The sequence below is a fragment of the Tyto alba genome, unplaced genomic scaffold (genome assembly GCF_018691265.1).
Source record: "Tyto alba isolate M040663 unplaced genomic scaffold, T.alba_DEE_v4.0 Super-Scaffold_6, whole genome shotgun sequence".
Lineage (NCBI taxonomy): Eukaryota > Metazoa > Chordata > Aves > Strigiformes > Tytonidae > Tyto > Tyto alba.
In genome coordinates, this window is record NW_024881327.1 from 55,772,743 (window position 1) to 55,795,075 (window position 22,333).

At 66.0% G+C, this 22,333-nt stretch overlaps 1 protein-coding gene across 2 annotated transcripts; it reads right to left on the minus strand.

The window, feature by feature from the left end:
* Window positions 1–262: 262 nt before the first annotated feature.
* Window positions 263–22,031, minus strand: LOC116961795 (V-type proton ATPase subunit B, kidney isoform). 2 transcript variants are annotated; one of them, XM_042807586.1, is made up of 14 exons: window positions 21,868–22,031; window positions 12,487–12,542; window positions 9,878–9,976; window positions 8,865–8,958; window positions 6,762–6,839; window positions 6,262–6,401; window positions 5,230–5,331; window positions 4,954–5,051; window positions 3,596–3,719; window positions 2,245–2,395; window positions 1,672–1,754; window positions 1,393–1,497; window positions 741–870; window positions 263–640 (listed from the first exon to the last, which is right to left on the minus strand). In XM_042807586.1, the coding sequence occupies exons 1-14, from the start codon at window positions 21,950–21,952 to the stop codon at window positions 474–476; spliced, it is 1,512 nt and encodes a 503-aa protein (XP_042663520.1). In that variant the 5' UTR covers window positions 21,953–22,031; the 3' UTR covers window positions 263–473. The 2 variants fall into 2 exon arrangements, with proteins under 2 accessions (XP_042663520.1, XP_042663521.1); XM_042807587.1 differs by lacking the exon at window positions 12,487–12,542 and having other exon boundaries at window positions 21,868–21,969.
* Between the last annotated feature and the right edge of the window lie 302 nt (window positions 22,032–22,333).

Sequence of the window (22,333 nt, forward strand, 5' to 3'; positions counted from 1 at the left end):
ACTTCAACTCTGACACCGCCGAGCAGCTCTGCAGCAAACGCCCCCCCCCCCCCCCCCCCACCTCACGGCCTTTACACCTCCCACATCATCTTAAAATTGAAAAATGCCGGGGTTTGAGGAGATGCCAGCTCGGGCGGCTTCGGAGCTCTGCCTGCACCGGGCAGCGTGCCCGAGGTCGGGGGGGGGGGGGGATGGACCGGGGGCCCAGGGTGTGGGGGGGAAACGGTGGCGGTGGGGAGCACAAGAGCACACACAGAGGGGGTTTGGTTGGTGACCGCACTGGTTTTATTGAGCAAGAAGGGTTTGTCACTGCGTCGGGATGCCCGGGGCTGAGACCCCGCAGCCCTCCGCGCCCTCCCAGCAGCAAAGCCCACCCGGCCCCACCGGCTTTGGGTGCTCCATAGAGGTTTAGGGGAGGCGAGGCTGCTCCCCCAAAGCCGAGGGGCTCAGCCCTGAGGCTGGGGGGGGGGGGGTCAGAGGGCCGTGCTGGCCGGCCCCTGGCCCGGCGCCGTGGCCTCGCGTGGGTAATACTCAGCCAGGATGCTCTCGGGGATGCGCTTCAGCAGCTGCTTGGGGAAGATGCGCAGGAGCTGCCAGCCGATGTCCAGCGACTCGAAGATGCTCCGGTTCTCGTAGGGGCCTGGGAAGAGATGCGGGTTAGGGGGGTGCAGGAGCCGGGGGGAGACGCTGGGGGTCTGGACCAGTCCCCAAACCCCCCACCCCCCCCCCAGCCGCCTCACCCTGGGTGATGAACTGCTTCTCGAACTTCTGCAGGAACTCCAGGTAGAGCAGGTCGTCGGGCGAGAGCGCTTCTTCCCCCACCACCGCCTTCATCGCCTGCACGTCCTTCCCGATGGCGTAGCAGGCGTACTGCGGGACGGTCAGGACAGACGGACGCTCTGTGCAACCCGCCGGGCAGGCAGAGCAGGGGGAGGCAGCGCGGGTCCCCGTGAGTGTGTGTGTGTGTCCCCACCAACAGCCTTCGCTCGGCCGTTTGCTGCCCAGCTGTGTCACCCCACGCCTCGGGGACACCCCGAGCAGGGCCTCGGTTCGCAGGCACTTTTCAAAGCCCTCCGCTCTCTGCCGCAGCCACAATTATGTATAATTCTGTTCTACAGAATAATATAGGCTGCATGGAAAGAATCCAGCTTGCTGTCAGCCTGGGATTCCCGCAGCAGGCCATGCCACAGCTCTGCCCCCGTTCTGGGGCTTTGCATCCCCTGGACTTCCAACTCTGCCCCACGTCAAGGAGATGCCAAAAAATAATGTCTCAGGCCCATCACGGCCAAGAGCACCAAGATCTCAGCCCCGAGCACGGGGAGGAGGGCTCTGAAGGGACAAATTCCCCAAATTCCCCCCCCTCCCATCATCATCATCATCATCATCCCTTACCAGCTGGTTGGAGACGTCCCCGTGGTCCTTCCTGGTCATGCCCTCCCCGATGGCCGACTTCATCAGGCGGGAGAGGGAGGGCAGCACGTTGATGGGGGGGTAGATCTGCAGGGCAAGAGGGACCCCCCCACACACACAATCACCCGCTGCCAGGCATCCCCGTGTAGGCAAGGGGATCGCTGCCCCCGCTTCGGGCTCCCCCCTTCCCCTGGGCACCCCCCATCTGGGTGCTCCTGGGGGGGGCGGGTCACGGAGCCGGGAAGGGAGCCAGGAACGAACCTGCCTGTTGTGGAGCTGCCGGTCGACGTAAATCTGCCCCTCGGTGATGAAACCTGTCAGGTCGGGGATGGGGTGGGTGATGTCTGGGGGAAAAACAGGGTGGTGTGAGCCCCAAAAGTGCATCTGGCTGCTTGGCCGGGCACGGGACGTGGCTGTGCCCTGTGCCGGGGGGGGGGACCGGAGCCCCAGGGAAGCTGCACCAGCCTGCGGTTGTGAGCAAGAGCCGGTTCCCCCCTCCCCAGGCAGAGAACTGCCCGGTTTCGATTTGCCCATGGGTGCGTGCACCCCCACACCTGCACGCACCCCCCAGGCCTGAGTGCCCCCTCCATCCTTGGGCCTGAAACCAGCACTCTGGTCCAGCTGGGCACAGCCCAGAGGGACGACTTGGAGATAAAAAACAACCCCAAAGCGTCCCAGCGAGCTTCGCTACCGCAATCGATTCCCCCCAAGCTCCCCTGAAACTTGTTCAAACAAAACAGTTTGGCATTTCCCGGCCCTGTGGTTCCCCGGTGCGGGCACAGCGGTGGCACCGCACACCCCGCGGGGACTCCCCTGTCCCCCGGGGCCGCTGACCGTCGTTGGGCATGGTCAGGATGGGGATCTGCGTGATGGAGCCGTTCCTGCCCTCCACGCGCCCGGCCCGCTCGTAGATGGTGGCCAGGTCGGTGTACATGTAGCCGGGGAAGCCGCGGCGGCCGGGCACCTCCTCCCGGGCTGCTGAGACCTGCGGGACGGGGGGGGCTGGCGGGAGTGCTGGGGGGGGGGGCGGGGGGTCAAGCACCCCAAGTAGCCCCAGCACCCCAGGCATCCCGAACGCCCCCAGCACCCTGGGCACCCCGAGCACCCCAGGCATCCTGGGCACCCTGAGCACCGCAAGCAGCCTGGACACCCCAGGCATCCCAAACACCCCAAGGACCCTGGGCACCCCAAGCACCCCCAGCACCCCGGGCACTCTGAGCACCCCAGGCATCCCAAACACTCCCAGCACCCTGGGCACCCTGAGCACCCCCAGCACCCTGAGTGCCCCCAGCACCCCAGGTACTCTGAGCACCCCCAGCACCCTGAGTGCCCCCAGCACCCTAGGCACCTGAAGCACCCTGAGCACCCTGAGCACCCTGGGCACCCTGAGCACCCCCAGCACCCTGAGTGCCCCCAGCACCCCAGGCACTCTGAGCACCCCCAGCACCCTGAGCGCCCCCAGCACCCTGGGCACCTGAAGCACCCTGAGCACCCTGAGCACCCTGGGCACCCTGAGCATCCCCAGCACCCTGAGTGCCCCCAGCACCCCAGGCACCCTGAGCACCCCCAGCACCCTGAGCGCCCCCAGCACCCTGGGCACCTGAAGCACCCTGGGCACCCTGAGCACCCTGGGCACCCTGAGCACCCCCAGCACCCTGAGTGCCCCCAGCACCCCAGGCACTCTGAGCACCCCCAGCACCCTGAGCGCCCCCAGCACCCTGAGCGCCCCCAGCACCCTGGGCACCTGAAGCACCCTGGGCACCCTGAGCACCCCGGGCACCCTGAGCAACCCCAGCACCCTGAGCGCCCCCAGCACCCTGAGCACCCCAGGCATCCCAAACACTCCCAGCACCCTGGGCACCTGCAGCACCCTGGGCACCCTGAGCACCCCAGGCACCTTGAGCATCCCAGGCATCCCAAACACCCCCAGCGCCCTGGGCACCCCGAGCAACCTGGGCACCCTGAGCACCTCAGGCATCCCAAACACCCCCCAAAACCCTGGGCACCCCAAGCACCCCGGGCGTCCTGGACACCCCAAACACCATGTACATCCCAAATATCCCAAGCACCCTGGGCACCCCGGGCATCCCGAGCACCCTGGGTGCACCCCAACAGGGCAGTCCCGATCCTCAGCCACACGGGGAGGACACGGGGGACCGGAGGGACCCCAGGGACAGGCGCTGACCTCCCGCAGGGCCTCGGCGTAGGAGCTCATGTCCGTCAGGATCACCAGCACGTGCTTCTCGCACTGGTAGGCGAGGAACTCAGCCGTGGTCAGGGCCAGGCGGGGGGTTATGATCCGCTCGATCCTGCCAGGGGGACACGGTGGGCACCCCCAAATCCCAATCCCCAACCCCGCAGAGCCGCACGGCCTCCCTGCAGCATGCCAGGCTGTCGGCAGGGGGGACCAGGCACCCGCCCGGGCACCCCACATCTTGGGGTCCCTGAGCTGGGGCCGGGCGATGGCCGGGGAGGAGGAGGAGGAGGAGGAGGGAGGCAGCTGCAGCTCACCCAGGAAGGGATGGGGACCCAAAATCTGGCTGGGTTTGTTGCCAGCAGACCCCTGGACAAATGCCTCAGCCCATCTGAGGGGGGTCCCCCAATCTCACCAAGGGGGTCCCCCAGCCCAGCAGTGCGTGGGACAGTTCAGAGCACAGCCGGCAGAGCCCAGCACCCCCTGCACCCCCACAGTGCCCCTCACTGAACCGCACCAGAGGCTGCTCCCGGTCCCAGCTCAGAGGCAGATTTGGGGGGTGCCAGGAGAGCACATGGAGGAGCCTGAGGGACTCAGCACCGTGCAGGATGGGCCCGTTGCTCAGGGCAGGGCTGGCAGCACCCAGGAGTGGGGCTGGCCCCTGGGGAGTGGGGGGACCCGCAGCCTTTGGGGTTCCCAGGCATGGCAGGACTTTAATGGCTCCCAGCTGCACCCAGCATCATCACCTGCACCTAGATCCACCCGAGATGGATCGAGTCCTCAGTGGGAGGAGAGAAGAAAGGAGAAGGGAAAGGGAAAGGGAAAGGGAAAGGGGAAGAAGGAGAAAGGAGAAGGAGGAGAAGGTGAAGAAGGAGAAGGAGAAAGAGAAGGAGAAGGAGAAGGAGAAGGAGAAGGAGAAGGAGAAGGAGAAGGAGAAGGAGAAGGAGAAGGAGAAGGAGAAGGAGAAGGAGAAGGAGAAGGAGAAGGAGAAGGAGAAGGAGAAGGAGAAGGAGAAGGAGAAGGAGAAGGAGGAGAAAAAAGGAGAAAGAAGGAGAAGGAAGAGAAGGAGAAGGAGAAAGAGAAGGAACAAAAAGAAAGAAGGAGAAGGAGAAGGAGAAGGAGAAGGAGAAGGAGAAGGAGAAGGAGGAGAAAAAAGGAGAAAGAAGGAGAAGGAAGAGAAGGAGAAGGAGAAAGAGAAGGAAAAAAAAGAAAGAAGGAGAAGAAGGAGGAGAAAGGAGGAGGAAGAGAAGGAGAAGAAGGAGAAAGGAGGAGGAGAAGAAGGAGGAAGAAGTGGAAGAAGAGGGGGAGGAGGTGGAGAGCTGCGTGCCGAAGATGTGGGGCTGACTCACGTGGGGTCGTTGGCCAGGTTGAGGAAGAGGCACACGTTCTCCATGGAGCCATTCTCCTCGAAGTCCGACTTGAAGAAGCGAGCCGTCTCCATGTTGACCTGCCCGGGCGGGAGGAGAGGCCGGTCAGCAGGAGTGCGGCGGCTTCGTGGCCGGGGAAACTGAGGCAGGCAGGGGACGAGGCGGTGCAGGGAGGTGGCAGCAAGGCTGCCGACACGTCCCGCGTAATTTGGGGCTCCCCGTGGGCGTCTGGGCTGCCCTGTCCCGGGACCGACTCACCCCCATGGCAGCGAAGACGATGGCGAAGTTGTCCTCGTGGTAGTCCACCACGTCCTTGGACTTCTTCACCAGCCCGGCCTGCCGGCAGATCTGCGCGGCGATCTGCAGCGGGACAGGAGCAGGGGGGCAGCCCAACCATGTCCCTCCCCACCACCACCACGTGGGTGTCCCCCCCCCACCCCAGAGGGGCCACAACGCCCACCCCAGGACCAGGATATGGCCCCCGCAGCAGCGAGGGAGGCAGAGGATGGAGATAAGATAAAAAGGAATCAGCAAAGGACAGAGCAGCCCAGGACAGGCACCAGCACCCCCAGTTGCCCACCCAGCCCGCAGGGTGGGTGCCCCATGGTTGGGGGGGGGGGGAATGGGGCCCCCCCACCCTCAGCCAGCCGTGCCCTCTTGCCGTGGCACAGCACCCGTTGGACTTGACCGTGGTCACCCTCCTCTGTCGCTCCCGATCTGTCAGGGCTGGTTTTCCGTCCCATCGCATCACCGTCTGTGCCGAGGGGGGGGGCATGGAAGGGGGGGGGGGGGGGGGGGGGGGGGCCGGGGCGGTGCTGCCCGTGGATCAGGCTGCTATTTCCAGCACCTCCTGCTTCGCCCACCCGGCACGGCCGCGCTCGTGAGGCCATAGGGTGGTCTGTACCCCCCCCCCCCCCATGGGCTCGGGCACCCCACACCAGCCCAGAGCTCTTCCTCCCCCCCAAGCGCAGCGCTGGGCACAGCGGGGGTTTGCTTTACCCTTTGCTGCGCAGATGGGGAAACCGAGGCACGAGGGAACGCGAGCTTCCCTTCTCCTGCGCGCACCAGCCCAGCACCCTGAGTGGCTGGGAGGGTCGGGGAACACAACAGACACCCCAAAATGTGGGTCCGGCCCCGCAGAGCCGAGCAGGGAGCCAGAGCACAGCAGGGAGAGGAGAGACCAAGAGACAGGCTCCAGCCCTCCCAAATCCCCCTGTGCTGCCTCCTTCATCCTCCTCCTCCTGCTGCCGGGGGGGCACTGAGGGGGCTCAGCACCCCGTGGGGACCCACCTCATTATGGGGGAGACCAGCAGCGGAGAAGATGGGGATCTTCTGGCCCCGGGCGATGCTGTTCATCACATCGATGGGCGAGATCCCAGTCTGGATCATCTCCTCGGGGTAGATGCGGCTGTGGGGGTTGATGGGCTGCCCTGGGACGGGAAAGGGAAATGAGGTGTCTGTGGGGGCACCCCAAAACACCCCGCTTGGTGCTAAAAATTAGGCATGAGGTTCCGGAGCTACGGAGGAAGCACGCTCCTGGACCAGTGCAGCCACCCAGCACCAGCCCCGGGGTGGGACGGGCTCACCAGGCACCACCCCAGCACCCGCACCCCCACTTTGGGGATGGATGGAACCCCCCCGGGAGCTGGGGGCGGGGGAGGAGGGGGAGGGGGGGTTGCTCTGGCCATCAGGACATGGCGTTATCCCCCCCCCCGCCCCGAGACCCTCCGGCATCACCCGCGGCTGGTGGAAGGAGCCGGCAAAGCAAACGCGGCGCCCGGAGCCGTCACCGTTAATGTCCAGGAAATCCTCGGCCAGCACCGCGGGGCCGCTGTCGATGGGTTTGGCGGAGCCGTTGAAGACCCGACCTGTAAGGAGAGAGCTGCTGGTCCTCCGCTGGAACCCGGTAGCCAAGGAGGAGGGCGAGCCAGGCTGGCGGCCAGCCCTGCGAGCCGGCAGCTGCCTGCGCCACGGCCGGAGGGCAGGGATTCCATCCTGCTCCCGGTCCCCAGTGCCGGTGCGTTTCCCTACGAGCCCCCCCCGCGGCGTGAGGGGGCACCCGGGGGCTTCCTGCGGAGTACACCCCGGTTGTGGGGAAACCCAGGAGACGAAGGGCACCCACGGGTGCTGCAGGACATCCCAGCCGCCCCAGAGGGGATGGGGGGTACCGGTGCTGGGGGGGGGGGGGGGGGCTGCGGACACAGCCGGGGGCTGAGGTGTTCCCGTGGCACTGTGTGGGGCAGGGCAGGGAGTGTGTCACCCAAGGTGACACCAAGGGTGTCGCCCAAGGTGACACCACAACCCCCGGGGGGGGGGGGGAAGACACCCGCACACAGGGCCGGGTTCCCAAAAGCCACCCACCATCACCCCCCTCCTTGGGGTCCGTCCCCAGCTCCCATGAAAGGGGGGGGTGGGGGGACGGGACACACCAAAACCCCACCACCACCCCCCCCCGGGTGCGGGGGGAGGGGGGCACAAGTGCTCCCGGCGAGCTACTTCATCACCGTTCGCCCTCATCCTCATCGACCGGCTCCGAGCTGTGGGATCGATGGCAGCGAAGCCGGTGTGCCTGCCCCCCTGCCCCGTACCCCCCCCCCCCTCGGCACACCCCCCCTCCCCGTGCCTCTGCCACCCCTGTGGGACCTTCCCCCGGTCCCCGCCGGGGACCAGGGGAGCATCGGCGTTGTCAGAGCCGATCAAGCTGACGGCGGGGCCGGGGCGCGGGAGCGTGGAGCATGAAAGGTCAGTAGCCTTGGCGCTCGCAGCCGCTTCGTTCGGCACAAAGAGGGGCCGAGGGGAGGCGAGGGGCACCTGGGGGACCCCAGCCTAGTTGGGGGGGGGGGGGGGGAAGAAGGGAAACATCCCACCCCCCTCCCCAAACTGGGGTAGGGAGGGTTGGGGAGCAGCGGGGACAGCTTGGGATGGACTCGGGGGGTTCACACCCTGACTGTATGGGGACCCTGGTTTGCTTGGGAAAGGAGCGGGGGGCTCCCCGCCCGCTGCTGGGGGGGGGCCGGGGCCTGTCGAGCTGTCACTGTGTGCTGCCATACCGTGCCCGATGCTTGTGTGTGTGTGTCCCCCCCCCGCCCCCACCAACCGGGCTGCCCTTTCCCGCTGCCCTTTGCTCCGGCCGGGTCTCGCTGCCGGCGCAGACGGGAAGGAGATGGCAGGAGACACCGGCCCCCGACCGGGGACCGAGCCCGTGCGTCAGCCAAGGACCCTCCGCCGGGACCCCAGCGAGTGCCGTCACCAGCCGGGACCCCTGCGAGCCCCCCCGGGGGTGGCCGGGGGGCCCCCAGGACACTCTAACACGGTTTGGGGGGTGAACTTGAACAACCCCAGGGGAGGCTGTTGCGGGGGTGGGGGGGGTGTCTGTCAGCACCCAGCTCTGACCGGGCGGGTGTCCCCGTGGGGACGGGGGGTGGCCGGTCCCCCTCTGCATCATCCTCACGCCTGGTCACATCTTAGGCAGCGACCAGCACGGGCTGGGAAGATGTTGGGCAGCCCCCCAGCTCTCCCAAGGTCAAGGTAATGAGAGTGCTAACGGCACAACCACTCCTGAAGCCCCCCCCCCCCCCCCCATCCGCACCCAGGGAAACCTCCTCCGCCAGGCTCTTGCTCCTGGGATAACTGGGCAGAGTGGGCGCAAGGGGATGTTTTGGCCCTGTGTGAGGGTGACCGTCACCATCCCTCCACGCTGGCTGTGACTCCTCTGGGACGGGAGAGCGTGCCCGGGGATGTGCAGCCGCAGAGCTAAACCGCCCCCCCCCCCCCCCCAGCACCCCCAAAGTGCCTGTGTGTCCCGTGTCCCCCCCCGCAGCTGCCCCGTGCCTGGGTTCCCCCACCACCCGTGCACCGAGCTGTGTCCGGGCTCAGCGGCAGGTTGGGCTTACCCAGCATGTCCTCAGACACCGGGGTGCGGAGGATGTCCCCCATAAACTCGCAGGAGGTCTTCTTGGCATCGATCCCTGATGTGCCCTCAAAAACCTGCGGAGACCCCGGGGCAAGAGGTGAGGGGGTGGCAGTGAGCTGGGATTAGTGGGTGCAGGGGGGGGGCAGGCTCGGGGGTGGCCGGGCTCTCTGTGGGGAGGTGACGTGGCCCGTGGTCACCCGAAAAACTCATCAGGGAGAGGTGATGAAAAAGGGGGAGAGACCCCAGGGTTGGGAAAACTCCGTTCTGAGGGGATTTGGCTCAGGCGGGGGGTTCCGGGGGGTGGGGGGGCTGCGTTCTCGTTAATGCACCGAGCACGGCAGTAGGGCCCCGGGCAGGGCAGAGCAACCGAAGGCATCGGGATCGGTATAATATTTGACACCGTTTGTCTTCATTAACCTCCAGCTCGTTGCTTTAATTAGAGCCGTGTGGCCCGGGAGCACCCAGCCGGCAGGCCCGAGGGCGGGTGATGGCCGCGGCACCCGGGTGCACACAGGTGCCCGCAGGTCAGCCCCCGACAAAGCTGCTGCTGCTGCAAAAGGCTCTTTTTTCCCCCCTCTTTTTTTTTTTTTTTCCTTTTTTTTATTTTTTTTTTCCCCTCCCTTCCCGAGACTGACTCCCTAATAGGATTAAAAGGGCGCTGCAGAGGTCCGGGCGGCTTTAGAGGAGCGAGGTTTGGGCGGCCACCCCGAGCCCTAGGTGGGGGGGGGACGGGACACCCAGGCTAATTGGGCAGGACAGTCCCAAACGGCCACGGTGCTGGCGGTGAAACCCCCAGTTTTGGCGGGGGGGGCACCCCAAGAACCCACTGCCTGCCCCGGTGCCAGCCCTGGGGAGCGCTGGGGGCCGTGGGGTGATGGTAGGAGGGTCCAGCCACCACGGGAGGGGGATAGACCCCCCAGGTCGTGCAGCACCCACGCGTGTCCCCCCGCCTCCACGTGTGTGTGTGTGTGTGTGTGTGTCCCCCGGGCTCACCTGGACGATGGCTTTGGAGCCCATCACCTCCAGGACCTGCCCACTGCGGCTGGTGCCGTTGGGCAGCATGAAGTTCACGATCTCGGCGTACTGGGCAAACTGTAGGGACAGGGTCAAGGTGAGATGGGGGGGGGAAACACCCCCCTTTTCCCCCCTCCTCGCCCCACCCCGACCCACCCCTTGCAGCCCCTGCCCACCAGCCCTGCCTGCACGGGCCTGTCTGCCAGTGCTGCCTCAGTTTCCCCTCCCGGGGGGGGGTGGGTTGGTGCTCCCTGCAGCCACCGAACACCGCGGGGCGGGCGGGGGGGGGGGACACACACATTCAGCAGCTGATGCTGATGCCCACCGCCAGCCCCGGCAGGAGGAGGGATCGGGGGGAAGGCGCTGCCTCCCCTGCCCCATCCCGGAGCGCTCGCCAGGCCATGGCACTGCTCTGTGCCTCAGTTTCCCCAGCGTTGCGGGGTGCCCCCCGCCCCCCAAGGGGTGCTCTCAGATCCAGCACCCCCAGAAAGCAACGTCTCTGAGAGCTTCCACAGCCCCAGATAAACACACACCCCCTGCAGAGCTGGTGGCATCCGTCGGGGACCCCCCCTCACTGCCAGCCCCCACAGGACAGAGACCCCACATCGCTCGAGACCCCAGGGAGCCAGCAGATCCCCTGTGACCCCCCCCCCCGAGCTGGGGAAGGTTAAGTTGGGGATCACGCTGCCGCTACCTCACATCGGCCGGGGGGGGGGGGTGAGTGGGACCCAGCACCCACGGCGGGGGGCGAGAGCCACAGCCCCCCCCCCAGGGACACCCACCGACCTCCCTGGCCCCCCCACCCAGCTGGGACCCCTGGGAGGGGTGGAGGGGTCTCTTCTGCAGCCCCTTGGAGGAGGGACACATCCTGCTCTGGGGACAACGTCCAAGGGGCTTCGCTCCACGAGCCACGCTGCCTGCCCAGCACACCCTGTGCTCTTCCTCCTCCTCCTCCTCCTCCTCCTCCTCCTGCTCCCTCCCAGCCACCCAGGCTGGCTCTGGCACTGTGAACTTTGGACTTTAATTCTTCTATAAAGACCTTTGCATAAAGGACAACAAAGCAAAGGAAACACCCGCCACGGTCTGGCTCTTTAATTGAGCTTATTAATTTCCGTCCTGCCGGGCTGGGTGTGAAAGGGGCCACAGAAATAAGCCGCCGGTCAGCAAAGCCCCTCGGAGGGTCCCAGCCGGCCGGGCCACGGGGGTGCCGAGTCCCCCAGCACCCACCCAAAGGAACCCAGCCCCTGCGCTGGGAGTGGGGACAGGCAGGGTGCCACCAAGGTGCCACCCGGGGGGACGGGTTGGGCTGTGGCCTCGCTCAGAGCAGGGTCCTGGATGGAGCCAGGAGTGGGCAGGGGCACAAGGGACAGGGGATGGAGCTTGGGCAGGGGCACGGGGAGGTGGGATGGAGCTCGGGCAGGGGGACAAGGGACAGGAACCAGAGCTCAGGAAGGAGCACAAGGGACAGGGGACAGGAGCCGGAGCTCAGGCAGGGGCACAGGGGACAGGGGATGAAGCTTGGGCAAAGGCACAGAGGACAGGGGACAGGGGATGGAGCTCCGGAAGGTGCACAGGGGACAGGGGACAAGAGCCAGAGCTCAGAAAGGGGCACAGGGGACAGGGGACAAGAGCCAGAGCTTGGGCAGGGGCACAGGGGACAGGGGACAAGGGATGGAGCTCAGGAAGGGGCACAGGGGACAGGGGACAAGAGCTCAGGAAGGGGCACAAGGGACAGGAGTCAGAGCTTGGAAAGGCACAAAGGGGACAGGGACGGAGCTCGGACAAGGACAGAGGGGACAGGGGACAAGGGATGGAGCTCAGGAAGGGGCACAGGGGACAGGGGACAGGGGATGGAGCTCAGGAAGGGGCACAGGGGACAGGGGACAGGGGATGGAGCTCAGGAAGGGGCACAGGGGACAGGGGACAGGGGATGGAGCTCAGGAAGGGGCACAGGGGACAGGGGACAAGGGATGGAGCTCAGGAAGGGGCACAGGGGACAGGGGACAGGGGATGGAGCTCAGGAAGGGGCACAGGGGACAGGGGACAGGGGATGGAGCTCAGGAAGGGGCACAGGGGACAGGGGACAGGGGATGGAGCTCAGGAAGGGGCACAGGGGACAGGGGACAAGGGATGGAGCTCAGGAAGGGGCACAGGGGACAGGGGACATGGGATGGAGATGGGGCAGGGGCACAGGGGACAGGGGACAGGGGATGGAGCTCAGGAAGGGGCACAGGGGACAGGGGACAAGGGATGGAGCTCAGGAAGGGGCACAGGGGACAGCAGGTACCTGGGTGCAGTGGGACACACGGCCACCCGCCCGCTCCCCCGTGTCCCCATGCCTGCGCACACGCTGACACGCGTGCTTGGAACACTCCCACGCGTGTGCGGGCCGGCACACGGGCTCTGCTGCCCGCCGCGTCCAGAGGAGGGAGCTCGGAGATGGCTGAGAGACCCCGAGAGGAGGGGACAGCGCTGGGGACAGGCGACACACGCTCCCCCACGGCACCCCCAGGGGGCCGGCGGCCAGGTCCCCGCACCGCCCCAAGCGACACCGTCACGGGGTCCCCGTGTCACCCGTGGGGTCCTACCTTCACATTGTCCAGCACGACCAGGGGCCCGTTGACACCGCACACCGTCTGGTAGGCTGGGGGGGGGGAAGGACACACTGTGAGCCCCCCCCAGCTGGGGCTGCTCCCACCCCACTCCCGGCATCGGTACCCCCAAACTGTGGGTGCTGGGGGGGGGGGGGGGCCATGGCCTCGGCAGGGCAGGATCTGGCCCGGGCAGCAAACCGAGAAGCTTTCTACAAGTCAATATTTGCTCTTTCCGAGCACAGTTTTTCATAGCACCAACACTTTGTGTTATAAACAAAGCAAAGCAAAGCAAAGCAAAACAAAACAAAATAAAATAAAACAAAATAAAGCAAAACGAACAAACAAAACCAACAAAACAAAAACCAAAATAAAACAAAACAAAACCAAAATAAAATAAATAAAAAAAAATAAAACAAAACCCATAATAAAAAACCTTTTTGTGGAAAAAAAAATGTATTTTGTGGGAAAAAAAAAAAAATATAAGCAAGTCACAAGAGCCAGATCCTGCCAGGGATCCCAGAGCCAGGGCCATGGGCAGTGCAGATGGCGGGGGGGGGGGGGGGGCAGTTTCCACCCAAAAATGGGCCATCACCCCCCACCTTCTCCCACTGCGGGACACCCCCCCCCCCGGCCCAGGGACACCCTGGTGCCTCCCTTGTCCCCACCCGGGCTGTGAAGGACACTGTTTCGCACCCCCCAGCTGCTGTGTCCCCCCCCCAGTCGCTGCCTGCAGCACAACGAAGGCAAGATTGGGTCCGTGTGTCACCCCCCCACACCCCCCCTCTCCCCCAGCTCTGCTCCGTGGTGGCTCCTGCCACCGTGCCCGGTGACAGCGGGGATGCCACGGCCGGGGATGCTGCCACAACCGGCAGCTTTCAGACCCGGGATGAGCACCGTCCCCCCCGTCCCGCAGCTCAAACACCCCCCCCCCCCCGCTCCCCGAGCAGCACCAGGATCGCTCCCCAACCTTGGGCAACCCCACCCCGGTGGCACCGCAGCCCGGTGACCCGCTGGCCACTCCAGTAGCTCCTACAAGTCCCAGTTCCCTTCCCAGCAGGGCACCCCAGGAGGTCACCCCCGGTCCCCAGGGGACACCCCGGGGATGGCGGATCCCGGCTGGGTGCTGCTGAGCGGGATGAATTTTCGGGGGTCGCCACTGCCGAGGCGAGGTCTGAGCACCCAGCCCGGTCCTGCCTTTGGGGGGTGCGGAGTGGCGGTGCCATGGGGTGCCGGCCTGGGACCCCGCGATTCGGGATGAGGGCTCAGGGTGCTGGGGGGGCTCGCACGGCGTGAGGAAATGAGGGTGCTGGGGCCGCGAGTTCTCCAAAAACAACCCCGGGGATAACCGCGGGGCAGGGAGGCACCGGGGCCGTTAAACACAAGGGTGACAAGTGGGGATGAACCCCTGTACGAGCCCAGTGAGAGGCGGCACGTCCCCAAGGCGGGGGGGGACACACACCCCGCGGGTCAGGAGCAGCTTCCCAGGCGAGTGCAGGTGCCGGGGAGGGGGGGGGGGGGGTGCCCTGATCCAGCTCCTCCATCATTTTACCGATGTGTCAAACGCCGTAACGCCTGCCCCGGCTTCGCTGACCCCGCCGGGCCCTTTCATCCCTCTGCCCTCGCTTCTCACACCGGGTTCTCTGATTTACTCATGATCCTAATCGGATTGGAGGGTCCGGGCCAGCTGGCGAGCTCGCCGGCCTCCCTCCCGCCGGCCGCGGGGATGGGTGGTCCAGCGCCACGGCAGCGGGATGCGGGTCCCCACGCCCCGGCAACTCCGTTTCTAAGGGAACGGGTCCCGTTTGGCCCTTGCCGGCCACGCCGGGGAGCACCCATCCCCGGCCACCCCACAGCCCAACGTGGGGTCCCCCTCCCAGGGCATGACCAGGCCCCCAGCATCCCCCTTCCCCCTCCCAGCCTGTTTCCCGGAACGGACGCTGGCGGTGCCGGTAATCCCTGCCGTTTTTGCAATTAGCCTTCTCCCCGTTACCCAATTACGCCCAGTTCCTGCTGGTTGCCCATTCAGCAGCCTGTGGGGCTGGCACGCCGGGAGCCGGCTCTCCGCCGCCAACCTCGCTCCCTTTTGTCTCCTTTATTCCCAAAGTGACCATTCTGCCTTTTATTTCCCCTTCCAACCCCTTCACAAATATCCGCCGCCGCTGCCTCGCCCGCCTCCCTTCCCCTGGGAGGTTTTGTTGGGCTCTTTTCTTCTCTCCCCACGTCTCCTCCGCAGCCCCAGCTGGTGGGGAGCCACCCACGCGGGACAGGGCCACGGGGCTCGTCCCTCTCCCCCGAGCAGGGTGGTCTCCGGCCCTGCCCCGCTGGCTGCCAGCCCCCTGGGGACCCTCCTGGCTTCCCTTCCACGGCACCGCGCTGTCCCCTCCCGCCAAGGGCACCGGAGCCTCTGGCAGCACCGCCTGGTGCCCCGGGGCTGTGGCACTGGATCATCGGCCAAGTTCTCTGACCATCTGTCCTTCCATCCATCCAGCTCTGCATCCACCTATCCGTCCACCCATCCGTCCACCCATCCGTCCACCCATCCGTCCACCCATCCGTCCACCCATCCGTCCACCCATCCGTCCACCCACCCGTCCGTCCATCCGTCCACCCACCCGTCCGTCCATCCGTCCACCCACCCGTCCGTCCATCCGTCCACCCACCCGTCCGTCCATCCGTCCACCCACCCGTCCGTCCATCCATCCACCCACCCGTCCGTCCATCCATCCACCCACCCGTCCGTCCATCCATCCACCCACCCGTCCGTCCATCCATCCACCCGTCCGTCCATCCACCCACCCGTCCGTCCATCCACCCACCCATCCCTCCATCCCTCCATCCCTCCATCCCTCCATCCACCCATCCCTCCATCCACCCATCCCTCCATCCATCCCTCCATCCATCCAACCATCCAGCTCTGCATCCATCCATCTGTCCATCCATCTTTCCATTCATCCATCCACCTGTCCATCCAGCTCTGCATCCATCCATCCATCCATCTTTCCATCTTTCCATTCATCCATCCATCCATCCACTCACCTGCCCATCCACTCATCCATCCAGCTCTGCATCCATCCATCCATCCGTCCATCCTTCCATGCATCCATCCATCTGCCCATCCATCCGTCCACCTGTACATCCATGTGTCCATCTGTCCACCCATCCATCCAGCTCTGCATCCATCCATCCACCCATTTGTCTACCCATCCATCCCTCCATCCCGCCATCCATCCCTCCATCCCTCCATCCACCCCTCCACCCATCCAGCTCTGCATCTGCCCATCCATTCGTCCATCCTGTCCACCTATCCGTCCACTCATCTGTCCATCCATCCATCCGTCCATCCACCCATCCATCTGTCCAGCCAGCCAGCTCTGCATCCACCCATCCACTCATCCATATTTCCATCCCTCGCTCCCTTCCTCCATCCATCCTTAAATAGCACATATATATACACCCCTATATTGGCCCCCCGCCGTCACTCAGAGAGGGGAGCACGATTCCTCTCATTTCCTGATGGGGAAACTGAGGCAGGGCATGCTGCCCAGCCCGGCTCCCCCACCACAACCAGTTTGGGGATGGGTTGTGGGGGGTGGCGGCAACACCATCAGCATCTCCAGGACGGAGGGGACAAACGTAACCCCAGGGCCCTGCAACGTCACCTCCGGCTCTGGTGACGACGATCCGCGCTTGCCCTCGGATTCCCAGCACGGTGGAGGTGGCCAGGGACCTCGAGATCTTCTGGACCAAGCCCAAGCCGGGTCGCTGCCCGGGACCCGGCCGGGGCTCTGGAGATCTCCGGAGGTGGAGGGTCCACAGCCCCGGCAGCTCAACCACCTCCCCAGCGAGAAAAGGCTTCTGGAGCCTGGGCCTCCAGCGGATGGCCCGCCAGCCAGCCGGCCGTGGCCGTGGAGAAGGGAACAGGGAGGTGAAAAAATAATGTTCCTCCAGGATTCCCCGGTTCTCCCCCGTCCCCACCGAAAAGCCCCTCACAAAACCCAAAGGGGCTTCGCCTCGCCAGCTGCCCCGGGGGATCCGCCTTTGCCTTTGGCTTCTGTGAAAAAATTAACCTCACGCGAGGGGGGATTTTTTTTTTTTTTTTTTCGGCAAAATATTTCATTTGCTACCAAGGAACCTGCAGCTCCCAGCTTCAAAAAGGGGGGAGCCCCAGGGCTTTCCCCCCCCCCCCCCAGCCCCTGCTTGCCCCAAACGTGGAGGAGGAGGAGAAGGGCGGGGAGGGCTGGGGAGCCCCTGCTACAGGAAAGCACTAATTCAGATAATTAAGATGTTGAGCTGTTATGAACAAGCGAGGGGAGGAACGGCGGGGTGGGTGGGCTGCAGTGGCTGGGAGGGGGGGCGGGTTATGGTCAGGGAGTGGGGAGGGGGGGGCACGGGAGGCAGGGGGAGAGGGGCCAAGAGAAAAGTCTTTTGACCTGGCCTTTCCACACCCCCAGCCCCAAATTCACAGCTCCTGTCAGATGCAATCTCCGTTATTCCTGACACTCACGCACTACTAACCACCGCGGCGGCCGGGGGGGCGGGGGGGGGGGGGGGCGGGAAAGGGCCCCCGGTGACAAAGGGGACCCGACCCAACTACACCCGTCACTAATTGCTCCCGCTCACCCGTCCTGCCCTCCCCAGCCCCCTGCCCCTGCCCGGGCATCGCTCCCCGACCCCCCCCCCCCCGCCCCGGCCTGACACACTCGCCTTAGGGCTCTGCTCCAAAGTGCACTGGGGGGCTGGCTGCCCACCCCCGCGAGGGTCCCGGGGTGGCGGCGAGGGGGGTGGGCGCAGCCCCGGCCCCGTCCTGCTCCAGTCCTGACCCCGGTGAGGGGCCGAAAACCTGCCGAGGGTATCACCTTCGCCGCCAATTTTTGGACAGATTCGTCACCTTGGCCGTGGCGCGCAGCGAGTGATGCTCGTCCCCGCTCACCGCCCGAGGGGCTTTGCACATCCCAAATTACAAACCGGGGGGGGGGGGCTGCACGCGGCCTCCAGCACCCCCCTCCCCATCCGGACCAACAGGGAACCAAGCTGGAGCAAAGATAGGAAACGGGACTGATAAATAGCCCCAAAATCCCTCAAACTTCTCCCCCCCAGCCCAGAGCACAGGCAGGGATCTTGGTGGGTGTGGAGCTGGTCCTGAGCCGCCCCAGCACAGCAGGACGGGGCTCCAGTGCCCCCCAGCTCCGCGGGGATCCCACTGCGCTCCCCCCACACCCAGCACCCCAGGGCGACGGGCAGCGGGCCCCGCCGTGGGTCCCCACAGGGGTCTGGGTGCGCTGAGCACAAGGCGCTGGGGTGGCCGTGAGCTGCTCTGCACCCGGCTGGATGCATCCTGGCATCCATCCCCCCCCCCCCCCCCCGGCCCCCCCGGATGCCGTTCCCCGCACACACCTCGCTTCTAACCAAAACCCCACGCCGTGCCGACGCTCGAGGTGTCGCAGCCGGCATGGGACATAAATCCGGACCCCGACAGTGGCTTTGAGCTCAAAATCCCGCTCATCCCTGTCCCCAGAGCCGTGGGGGTGACCCATCCTTCGGGCACAGATCTGCCCCCCCCTCAGAAAAGCCAGCATCGCCCGGCGGCCTCATCCTGCTCCGGGTGACGAGTGCGGCAGCCCCGGGGCCACGGTGGGATTTTTCCGACAGTCCCTAAGTGACCGTTTTTTCCCCCTCCAAAACCTGCCCATTGTGCCTCGTGTCACTTTGTGCCGCGCTGTCAAACCCACCGGCCTGTCCCAGCCCGGCAGAGCCCGTGAAAAGCCCGGCGGGGGGTCACACTCTATGCCACTAATTAGGACCCGGCGGCCGAGGGTTCCCATACACACCTGCACGTCATGTGAGGAAAGGCAAAGAATGGCAGGACCAGCCGAGCGTGAACCAAACAAGCCAACCCGAGGCCAAAAAAAAAAAAAAAAAAAACCTAAATTAAAAAAAAAAAAAAAAAATTGCTGGGCTTGCTGTCGCATTTTTCCATCAGACAAAACAGGGCTGGAGGGGGAGGGAGGCGAGGAGAGGGGCTGCCGGCCCACGGCCCCGGGAGGGTGATGGAGGCACCGAGGGCTTCCGAGAGGTGGAGGGGAGGAGATGGCCCCAAAAGGAAAGGAGAAGTGATGGAGAGCGGAGCCGTGGGGTTGGGGGGTCCCCTCCCCGACCCACCCTCCCAGCCGTAGCTCTGGGATGCCACGGCGGCGCCGGGGATGGGGGCGAGGTGCTGGCAGAGCTGTGAGAGGGGCAAAGGGCTGCGAGAGCTGCAAGCCCAGCTCCCCAGCACCAGCGGCCAAGCGACACGTGAAAAAAAAAAAAATATCCAATTCCACTCGGGAAATGGGCACAAGGGGCTCGCGCCTTCCCGCGGGCTCCTCCGCTGAAACTGAGCTCAAGCCGCTGGCGAGGCAGGGAATGTGAAGGGCAGATAAACCGAAAACCAGACAATTTAACGCTCCTCCATCCTGCGACTCGGTGCGGAGCCCCACGAGCACCCCACGGCTCCCGCGTGGAGGCTGGGGGGACCAGGGCTGGGGGCACAGCGCATTGCGGCCCCACGAGGCTCAGCACCCGGTCCCTGCGCAGCACCCGGTCCCCAAGGAGAGGCAAACCGGGGTCCCCAGGGCTTGAGGGTCTCCCTGGTTCCTCCTCTCCCGCTTCCCATGTCCCCAGAAGGCAACGCCGCATCCCACACCCCACCGGCCGCAGGTCCCGGTGGCACCGTCCCACCCCGGCTGCAAACGAGCGTCCCGGCTAACGAGGCTGGCCGGGACACGGCAGAGCAGGAGCCGAGACGCGTCCCACCAAACCCGCCGTGCCGGGCTGCTATCGCACGGCACAGCTGCTGTGGTCCCCGGCTTGCTGCCAGCGACCTCCTGCTTTCTCTGTCCACCCGTCCATCTGCCCATCTGTCCTCCCATCCTCCCATCTGTCTGTCCATCCGGCCATCCATCCATCCATCCACCCGTCCATTCTCCCATCCTCCCATCCATCCATCCCTCCACCCATCCATTCTTCTGTCCTCCCATCCATCCATCCATCCGTCCTCCTGTCCATCCATCTGTTGGTCCATCCATCCATCCGTCCATCCATCTATCTGTCCTCTCCTCCATCCATCCCTCCATCCGTCCATCTGTCCATCCGTCCATCCATCCCTCCATCCGTCCCTCCATCCATCCCTCCATCCTTCCATCCCTCCATCCGTCTGTCTGTCTATCCATCCCTCCATCCCTCCATCCCTCCATCCGTCCATCCATCCCTCCATCTGTCCGTCCATCCATCTGTCCATCCATCCATCTGTCCTCTCCTCCATCCATCCATCCATCCATCCATCCATCCATCCATCCATCCATCCCTGCACCCATCCATCCGTCCATCTGTCCGTCCATCCGTCCCTTTGCATCCCAGCCCTCGAGCCTCCCCCAGGCTGTGCTTGTGCCGTGGGGCTATCCTGGGCTGTGGGGCAGGGCATGGGGCACCCCACTCTGCTCAAGCAGTGCCCCCAGCCCACGGGGGGGTACAGCAACCCCACCCCCCCGAGCCCACGGAGGGTACAGCAACCCCACCCCCCCGAGCCCACGGAGGGTACAGCAACCCCCCCCAGCCCGCGGGGGGGCCGCAGCCTCACCCGCTGGAGTGTTTTTCAGAAAGACGGGTCAAGCCAAAGGCCGGGAGGCGCAAAGTGCCTCTTCCCCTCGCTCCTGCTAATGGATTCGCGGCTGCGAATTCCTCTCCCGCCTCTCGGGAGAGCCGGCCCTGCCCCCCCCGGCCCCGCTCGGCCCCCCGCTGCCCCCCCAGCTCGGGGTGCTGGGGATCCCACAGCTGCTGCTGTGCCCGGTGCCTCGCCGGGACCCCCGGCCCCCAGTGCAGCTGTGGGGCTGGGAGAGGCTGTGGCATCACCAGCGTGGGGGGGAAGGTGGGGGCACGGCACGCACCGGCACTTGGTCCCAGCCTGGCGTCTGGGGCCGAGCGATGGGGGGGGGGGGGAGGCGAGGGGGCAAACCACGGCTTCTTCTGAAATAATTCAAGTACTTGGCCGCGGTCATGGTGGGCAGGAAAAAAAAAAAAAAAACAAACAAACATGGAAATGAGCGGTTTCGCCTTGAAAAGCGCAGGAGCCGCGTGCCAGGGTGCTGGATCGAGGTGGGTCCAGCTCCAGGGAGGGGAAAACCCACAGAGAACGAGCCAGCACCCCCACGGGTGCCGGTTGGGCCCCACCGTGCCAGCCCTCGGTCCTTGCCCTCGGTCACCCCTCGAGGCTGCTCCCCCAGCCCAGCAAACTGTCTCCCATGGGTGCAGGAAGGAGCAGCAGCAGGAGCCTGTGCCCACAGGACACCCCCACCCCGGGAGGGTGGGACCGGCCCCCCCGATGTGACAAAAACCAGCCCTCGGGTCCCTGTAGCCCCCCTCCCCGTCACCCAGTGCCCCTCCTGGCGCCAAGGGCTGGCTCTCACCCAGTGGAAACTGGGGAGAAGTCACCCAGGGGTGACCCGGGGGAGGGCAGAGCTCAGCCGTGCCGGGAGGGTGCGGCGGGGACCGCGCCGGCCCGGAGCCACCCGGTTTGGGGACGAGGGAGGTGACAGCAAAGCCCCTTCCAGCCGGGAGCGAAGCGTCAAGGTCACGGCGAACGCCCTCGATGCCCCTGAGCCCGCTGTGCTGGGGGCTGGGGGCTGGGGGGGGGGGGGACAGGGGCGGGCAGAGCTGCTGGCACCCATGGGTGCAGCGCAGGGGAGGCCGGCCCGGTGTGGTGTGGCAGGACAGACACACGGCCGTGCCCTCGGCGGGGGGGGGGGGCCGCAGGGGCTGGAGGGGCACCCAGTGCACCCCAGCATCGCTGCGGGATCGGCCGCAGCCCACAGACATCCCCCCCCCCCCCCCCCGGGGATGGGGGGGGGGGGGGGTTTGACACATCTTCCCCAGCCCCTGCAGCTGCGGGGGTGACACGACAGCCCCCCGCGCTCCCCCCGAGGGGCTCGGCAGCGAAGGCGGGACCCGTCCCTGGAAGGGGGGGGCACAGGGGATGGAGGGCCACCAGCACCCACCCGTGGCCCTGCCTGCCCCACTGCCACCCACCCCAGTCACCCCTGTCTGCCCCACTGCCACCCACCTGTCCGTGCCACCCATCCCTGCCACCCCTGTCTGCCCCACTGCCACCCACACGTCCCTGTCACCCATCTGCCCCACTGCCACCCATTCCTGTCACCCATCTGCCCCACTGCCCCCCATCCCTGTCACCCATCTGCCCCAGTACTACCCACCCCTGTCACCCATTTGTCCCACTACCACCCACCCGTCCCTGTCACCCATCCGCCCCAGCGCCACCCCGGGGAACCCACCACAGCCCCCCAGCTCGGGGACAGAGGGGTGCGGTGCCCCCCCCGCACTCACTCAGCCTGGGGCTGCCGGTGCCGTCGCGGGTGAGGGTCGCGGCCAGGGCCTGTTCCCGAGCGGCGGGGAGCGCTGCGGCGGCCATGGCCGTGACCGTGACCGTGACCGTGACCGTGGCCGTGACCGTGGCCGGGGCCGGCCGTGCTCCCCGCTCAGCCTTTGTACCCCCCCGGCCCGGCCCCAACCGCGCCCGCCCCGCCCGCTGCGCCGTGTTGGCTGTAAACAGCGGGACCGCCCCCCCCACCCCCCCACCCCCGCAGCCCGTCACCGGGGCGTCGGGGCGGTGGAGGGAGGGGGAAAGGGGGGAAAACCTAAAGGTAGTGGGTAAGGGTAGGGGTGGGGTGGGATTGGGGAGGGGAGGGGGGGTGGGAGAGGTGGGGATGGAGGTGGAAGGGGTGGGATTAGGATGGAGATGGGGTGGGGGGTGGGATTAGGATGGGGAGGGATTGGGGTGGGATTAGGGTGG